This window comes from Mandrillus leucophaeus, unplaced genomic scaffold, assembly GCF_000951045.1.
Source record: "Mandrillus leucophaeus isolate KB7577 unplaced genomic scaffold, Mleu.le_1.0 Scaffold165, whole genome shotgun sequence".
NCBI lineage: Eukaryota > Metazoa > Chordata > Mammalia > Primates > Cercopithecidae > Mandrillus > Mandrillus leucophaeus.
This window is the reverse complement of record NW_012101643.1, coordinates 3,382,535-3,390,820: the sequence shown is the minus strand read 5'-3', so window position 1 is coordinate 3,390,820 and position 8,286 is coordinate 3,382,535. Positions and strand designations below refer to the sequence as shown.

Genomic DNA, 8,286 nt, shown 5'->3' with positions numbered 1-8,286 from the left:
TTCAGATAGTTGGAGGGCAGGGGCTAAGTCTGATTCATCTTTGTAAATTACCCTTCCCAGCTCCTTCCAACTTGACCAGACTCATTTTTACCTGGAACCAGACCTTTTGCACAAGAGCTAATGCACACCATGTGAATAATATTTTGAGAAGTTACCTGGAGAACTTACCCACACACGTTCCCTCATCTGAAAACTGGTAGCCCTCCACACACTCGCAGCGGAAGGTTCCTGGGTGATTATTGCAGACTGCGTGGCTCCCACACACTGAGGGTTGTTCTGAACATTCATCAATATCTGCAGCAAATTTTTTTTTAATGTAGGTTTTTTTTAAACCTCTTCAAACATTACTGACTATAATAAAATAGCATTTTCACCTAACAATAGATCAATTTTAAAACAAATTTTTCTTTTTTTTTTTTTTCCCCCCGAGATGGAGTCTTGCTCTGTCGCCCAGTGCTGGAGTGCAATGGTGCGATCTCGGTTCACTGCGACCTCTGCCTCCAGGGTTCAAGTGATTCTCCTGCCTCAGCCTCCCCCGTAGCTGGGATTACATGTGCGCACCACCACGCCTGGCCAATTTTTGTATTTTTAGTAGAAACGAGGTTTCAACATGTTGGCCAGGCTGGTCTCAAACTCCTGACCTCGTGATCCACCCGGCTCGGCCTCCCAAAGTGCTGGGATTACAGGTGTGAGCCGCTGCCCCAGCCTAAAACAAATTTTCTATATACCAAAAGTAGTGTTAAATACAATTTTTGTGCATAACTGGAGAGAGTGATCCTCACACCCTTCTCCCAAAGAAACGTGTGCTTCCCCCACCTCTCCTGGAGTTAACTGCTGAGCCTGGGACCCCTGAACATGAGTCTCTCCCATTAGATTGCCAAATACGTGTTACAAGGACACAGAGACACATCTCTGGACTCTGAATACTGAGAGTCTCTGAATATTAAATATATTCTCAAGTCCTAAACTTGAGAATTTCAAGTCCTATATTTAAGTCCTAAACTTGAGAGTATATTTAAATATGCTGTTATTCAAAAATATTACTTTCTCCATTACTGTTACAAAGGAAAGTTGAACAATTTACAGCTTAATTGTGAATTTTTGAATATTATCTAGGGCTTAATGGACTAAAAGGGAAGTCATTCACTCATAAGACTATAAATGAACTAGGAGAGTGATGTCCTTTTCTATGACAATACCACAGCCACCATCATGGGGTAACATGGAGTAAACAAACATAGGCTTTGGAGTTGGACCTAGCTAGGTTCAAATCCTGCTTCCTTTAGCTACTAACTTGTGTGGTCTTGGGCAAGTTATCCAACTACTCAGCCTCAGTTCCCCCTTTGGTAAATAAGTATAATACTACTTATCTTGAGGGTTATATAAGTATAATACTACTTATCTTCTGCAGATTACAGAAAATAGATGGAGGCCCCAGCAATGCTCCAGACAGCCAGCTATGATTATACTAACCAAGGATTCATCCAACACCCCAGCCATGGTGATGAATTCAGCTGACTCTGGGAACACGGCCCTCAGATGGCCGCCAGGCTTTGGGTGCCAGGCTGTGGCTACCACTCATGTAAGGCTGGTTAGCCCAGGCAAGAAACTGAGCTAACCTGTCATCCCCCTGGTTACGTGGCCACTGATGGGGGCTGAAATGAACAGTTACACAAGGTTCTTCCCACGTCAACCTGTCAACCTCATACTCAGAGTGTAGACAGCTACTTCTGGCATTTCTAAAACCCTGAGATGTGCATGAGGAGGGCCTCCCAAAGTGCTGGGATTACAGGCGTGAGCCACAGCTCTTAGTCTAAAACAAATTTAGACATGTTTTAGACCTAAAACAAATAAGACATGTTTCTCATAATGGCTGAGACCACACAACTCTTCCACCACTCATAAATCTCTTCCCCAATGCTTTCATGTGAATCTTTGACACATGGGAGTCAAAGCCTCCTATGTCCACCTTCAATGGCCAGTCTAGCCAGGCCTTTGTTGGTGAGAGAAATGTCCTGCTGGCCTATTGGTCAACATTGCACAAGACAAGCATTCTTGCCACATCAGCCCCATAGTTTGTCCTGTACCCAGGCAAATAACCAAACCAAATGCTATTCAACTTTTAGAGATTATACTGATACGTGTGTGTTCTGTGACGTGTTTAAGACACAAGGTCTCAGTACTGAACCAGGCACAGCCAGAAGGTTCTGGAACAAACCCCCTCCCAAAGCAGGCTCTTACGCAAGCTGAAGCTGGGGATGGCCGTGGGGGAGGAGTGCACCAGCACGTGTGGACTTCACAGCTCCATCCATCAGCTGCCGCTCCAACACGGGAGAAAAAAGGGGCTTCCTGTGTCCACTGCCTCTGTGCTGCAACTCTCAGAGGATACTCCCAGCACAGATGTCTGGAAACATTGTACACATTGCAGGGCTCAGTGACTTAGACTCTATTGCCAAAGCACGAGAGCACAGAGCAGCAGTTTTCAATCAAGAAGACAGAGCAAAATCACAGGGGATCTTCTTCAAGCTCTGTTCCTGACTGGGAACATTTATGCAAGGGGAAGCTGTGTTTTGAAAAAGGCTTCTATGTTGACCAGGCTCTTCTCTCTCGCCCTACCTGAAAAGCTATCGACAAATAAGACCTCAGGACTGCTGGGATGATGGAGGCGATGGTTCCCTAACACAACCTCCTCCTCCATGCAGGCTTACACACACATGCTGGACTAGATAACACCCTTTCTTAAGGGACAAGACCCTAGCAATTCAATTTCCCAGCTCATGGTCGTCATAGTTTGGAAATTAGTTCATGGTCTTCGTAGTTTGGAAATTCTTCCTAATTTAAATCTTCTCTTCTAGGGCCAGGCGAGGTGGCTCATACCTGTAATCCCATCACTCTGGGAGGCTGAAGCAGACGGACCACCTGAGGTCAGGAGTTCGAGACCAGCCTGATCAACATGGTAAAACCCCATCTCCACTAAAAATACAAACATTAGCCGGGCGTGGTGGCATGTGCCTGTAATCCCAGCTACCTGGGAGGCTGAGGCAGGAGAATCGCTTGAACCCAGCGGGTGGAAGTTGCAGTGAGCCGAGATTGCGTCATTGCACTCCTGCCTGGGTGACAGAGCAAGACTCTGTCTCAAAAAAAAAAAAATCTTTTCTATAAATTGAAGCCAGGTCCTCAACCCTTTCTTCAGTGGAAATTGTAAAGTGTCAACTGTCTCTCATAACATACCACAGTATCTGCTGGAAAATGATGATTCCTATTATTTAGCATCTGGTCAACCTCTTCTCTGGAAAGAGATTTCCTTTCACAGGATAACTTTCTAACTCAGTAGGAAAATCCTGGATCCTTCTTGTCACTGCTGCCTCCTTTTTGACTTTTTTCAGAGTGGCTACTTTTCACATATTTTCAACAACTGTAAGTTTCTCCAATTTTTCCCTTTCACAAAGGCCAGGCTCTTACAGGAGAAGAGTCTCATTGCCAATTTGCTAAATGCCTTCTACATACTCAACGATTACTCAATGGGAGATGAGCCAAAACTACCTCTACAGGCTCTAAATTGAGAAACAGTGGGAGCCATCCTGCCGTGGGCCAGAGAGAATCACAGAGCTCTGTGAAATCGTCTCCAAATTACTGTGGAGGTTCACTGTGCGACGTCTCACCAAAACCACCCTTGTTTGGGGTGTCATACACCATTATATCAGCGCTGCACGCTGAATCACAAAGGCTCATTCTCATTCTCCTCTAACGCACTTCCCAGGTCAAAATAACACATGAAGTGATCTGCTTAATGCAATTTCCTATTTTAAGCCTCATGTCTCGATGTATTAACACTTCAAGGCATGTTCTAGTGACCCAGAACAATAAGTGTCCTGACTGGGAATACGCTCGCATTCCACAGAGGTAATAAGTCAGAACGAACACTCACCACGGGACAAAAGCAAGTCTACATGCAACCACCTGTCTTCCTGGACAAGGATATCAGAGGATTTTCTAGGATGGTGCAGATTACATAAGGGATGGCTGGTTGTGCCTTCTGAAGTGAAGCACTCCCACTGTGGCAAGCTCAGGCACCAAGGGCAGAATTAGCCAGGAGGTCACAGTTCAACAGCAGCAGACCGGGTTACTTCCACACTTTACTATCCAGGAGGCTTACGAAGTTGAAGCACGGCTGCGTAACGAGGAGGCGTGGATTGGTGAAGGAGCCCCACCTCTGCACACCGACTGTCTTCGCAGCCTGGGAGGGCCCCTGTTCACACACACACACACACACACCACGGCATCATGCTGCTTTGAACTGGCCAGAGCCAATTTAGCCATTCAAGGCTGTCAGGCTCTTTGCAGGATATACTGGGAAACTGACGATTGTAGGTGAGTAGGCACTATGTCCCCTCCCTAGCGATACATTACCAGGAAGGTGAGTCTCAGACTGAATTCTACCACTTACAAAGCTATCAGCAAGCTGGCCAAACATACAGCCTGTACTATGCGCACAAGTTCCTGACCTCCAGTATTTCAGACATCCTGACAGGCACCTTGCATGGTAGGTTCACTATGAAGCAAACACCGCAAGGCCCTGACAGCAGGATCTTCTAACCTTCATGTTACATCAGCACACCAAATCTGCCATTAGCTGCAGCTGCTGGATTCCAGACCTCAGGCATGATTCCCAAATTCTGAGACTGCTGGGTTTGCCAGATTCTTATACCTCGGTCAAGCAGGGGTAGAGGGAACTGTTCATTTTTCTGGCCAACCATATGTGAACACACTATTCATCCCACTAGGGAAGCTTCCTTCTAGCGTTCCTTATGCTCATTAGTGAGCCCTGTCACTAATTGCAGGCTTAAATAGCACTGCTTGAAGCACTTGGCATTCTTGCCCTTGGTAGTGGACTGACTTCCCCTTGGCAGTAGATTAAAATTTAGTAACAAACAAATATCAAGCTGCCTACATGAAAGTATTTGAACTTAAGTTATAAATAATAAAATAACTGCAACTAGAAGATGGAGTAATACAGATGCTTGAGTCAGAGACTTGTGTTCAAATACTATTTGTCACAGCTCACTTTAATGAGCCTCAGTTTTCTCGTCTATAAGAAAAGAGTGTTGGGAGGCCAAGGCAAGTGGATCACTTGAACCCAGGAGTTTGAGACCAGCCTGGGCAACATGGAGAAACCCCATCTCTACAAAAAATACAAAATTAGCCAGGCGTGGTGGCACACCTGTAGTCCCAGCTATTCGGGAGACTGAGGTGGGAGGATCACCTGAGCCCAGGAGGTTGAGGCTGGAGTGAGCCAAGATCGTGCCACTGCACTTCAGCCTGGGCAACAGAGTGAGACCCTGTCTCAAAAACAATAAAAATAAAATAAATAAATAAATAAATAGAATGAAACTCACACCCATTAGGATGGCCCCTATTTTTTTTTTTTTTTTTTTTTCTGGAGACGGAGTCTCACTATCACCCAGGCTGCAGTGCAGTGGTGTGATCTCCGCTCACTGAAATCTCTGCCTCCCGGGCTCAAGCAATTCTCCTGCCTCAGCCTCCCAAGTAGCTGGGACTGCAGACACTCGCTACCACGCCTGGCTAATTTTTGCATTTTAGTAGAGACGGGGTTTCACCATCTTGGCCAGGCTGGTCTTGAACTCCTGACCTCATGATCCGTACGCCTTGGCCACCCAAAGTGCTGGGATTACAGGCGTGAGCCACTGCGCCTGGCCTCCTATTTTAAAAAGCACAGAAAACAAGCGTTTTCAAGGAGATGGAGAAATGGAAACACTTGTGCACTGTAGGTGGGAACATAAAATGTTGCAGCCACTATGGAAAACGTTGTGGTGGTTCCTCAAAAAATTAAAGATGGAAAGGCTAGGCATGGCAGCTCACGCCTGTAATCCCAGCACTTTGGGAGGCTGAGGAGGGCGGATCACTTGAGGTCAGGAGTTCGAGACCAGCCTGGCCAACATGGTGAAACCCCGAATCTACTAAAAATACAAAAATTAGCCAGGCATGGTGGCGAGCACTTGTAGCCCCAGCTACTCGGGAGGCTGAGGCAGGAGAATCACTTGAGCCTGGGAGGCAGAGGCTGCAGTGAGCCAAGATCACACCACTGCACTCCAGCCTGAGCGACAGAGCAAGACTCCATCTCAAAAAAAAAAAAAAAATTAAAGATAGAATTACCACATGATTCAGCAATCCCACTTTTGAATGTATACCCAAAAGAACGGAAAGCAGGAACTTCAACAGACATTTGCACACCCACGTTCATAACAACATTATTTGCAATAGCCGGAAGGCGGAAGCAACCCACGCGCCCACTGATGGATAGCTAGACAAAACGTAATACGTACATGCAATGGAATATTATCTAATCTTAAAAAGGAAAAAAATTCTGACATATGTGACAACACAGGTGAGGCTTGAAGACATTATGCTATGTGAAATAAGCCAGTCACAGAAGAACAAATACAATATGATTCCACATATGCAATCGTTAGAATAATCAAATGCATAGAGACAGGAAGTAGAATGGTGATTGCCAAGGACTAAAGGAAGGGGGAAATGCGAGCTGTTGTTTAATGGGTACAGAGTTCGTTTTGCAAGATGGAGAATTCTGGAGATGGACAGTGGTGATGGTTACACAATAAAACGAATGCATGTAATGCTACTGAACTGTACACTTAAAAAGTGTTAAAATGGTATATTTTATGTTACGTATATTTTACCACAATCAAACAATCTTTTTTTAAATAAAGGAACAAAAAATCAATTTCATTAGAGTTGTTGAAGAATTAGATGATGTTTGTGAAGCACTTAGTTCAAACAGCACCTGAGTAAATTATAGCTATCGTTATATTACTGATGTTAGCATTAACAGCTGACTTACAACTTCCTTTAAAACTGTGCATTCTTAAGATAGAGTGGAGTGCTGGGCGCGGTGGCTCACGCCTGTAACCCCAGCACTTTGGGAGGCCGAGGCTGGCGGATCACGAGGTCAGGAGATCGAGACCATCCTGGCTAACACAATGAAACCCCTTCTCTACTAAAAATACAAAAAAATTAGCCGGGCGTGGTGGCGGCGCCTGTAGTCCCAGCTACTCGGGAGGCTGAGGCAGGAGAATGGCGTGAACGCGGAAGGTGGAGCTTGCAGTGAGCCGAGATCGCGAGATCGCGCCACCGCACTCCAGCCTGGGCGGCAGAGCGAGACTCCCATCTCAAAAAAAAAAAAAAAAAAAAAAAAAGATGGAGTGGAGTGTGGCCTTAGGAATTCTACTCTGCTGCTTAGATCAGATGAAAGAATGGGCCAGTACTCCTGAGTCTACCCACGAGAACAGTGAATGTGAAGCATAAATGATTCAGGCCTGGCATATCCACCAGTATTTATCTCATCCGTGCTTCCTTGCTGCACCCAGTTCTCTGGCTTACTGAATCTGGATGCCTCCTCCTCGCCTGATTTCCCAGCCCCAACAAGTAAGAATCAAAGGCTGTACCGTAGCAGGTCCGCCCGTCTCCTCGGAATCCGATGGAGCACTCGCAGGTGAACTGTGTCCTGGCACCAGGGCGACAGGCCGCGTTGGTGTCACACCCATGAGTGCCGATGTAGCAGGGATTCTGAAGAGCATCAGGGGAGCCTTCTGTGAGGGCAGAGACATTGGAACCAAGTGAGTCTTCAGGAGCTCTTGCAGGTTTCCTTCTTCCACAGAAAGTCAACCACAACTGGGGAGCAAGAAGGTGATCACAGAAGAGCAGAGTGGAATGGGACACCAGCCAATTCCTGTGTTGCCCTGGGGCAGGACCAGCATGGCCCCCGCCCCCCCGTTTTTGTAAATAAAGTTTTATTAGCAACCAGCCACGTCCATTTGTTAATGTGTGGTCTATGGCTGCATTTGTGCTACCATGGCAGAGCTGACATGTCGTGATAGAGACTGTATAGCCAGCAAAACCTAAAATATCTACTATCTGGTCCTTCACCTAAAATGCACCGACTCCTGATGCCTGGAGCCACAGTTGCTACAGGAGGGAGAACGCCTACCTTCTTTCTGCTTCATAAAGTTAAAGCGAGGACGAATTAATTAGCTGGAGAAATGATTTGGATATAGAGGAAGAATCAAAGACAACTGAAAAAAAAGAAAGATTTTAAGGCCCAGACCAGACCCAATTATACGGGACCCCCGAGGCTATGGACAAATGTGAAGTCTGACACCGGTATGTCACAAAAGCTCACTAAAACTCAGCTCCTTCCCGACAGCCGGGAACGGGCAGAGACCGGACCACGGCGCCAGCCGGGAACGC

At 46.2% G+C, this 8,286-nt stretch overlaps 1 protein-coding gene across 1 annotated transcript in view; it reads right to left on the bottom strand.

Moving 5' to 3' along the window:
- The window catches only part of NID1 (nidogen 1), a 122,744-nt gene that overhangs the window by 53,368 nt on the left and 61,090 nt on the right, over nucleotides 1-8,286 (bottom strand). Inside the window, exons 10-11 of the mRNA XM_011976394.1 lie at nucleotides 7,485-7,628; nucleotides 169-294 (exon numbers count right to left, since the gene is read on the bottom strand). Coding sequence (XP_011831784.1) covers nucleotides 169-294; nucleotides 7,485-7,628 — 270 coding nt within the window. The remainder of the gene's footprint in view (nucleotides 1-168; nucleotides 295-7,484; nucleotides 7,629-8,286) is intronic.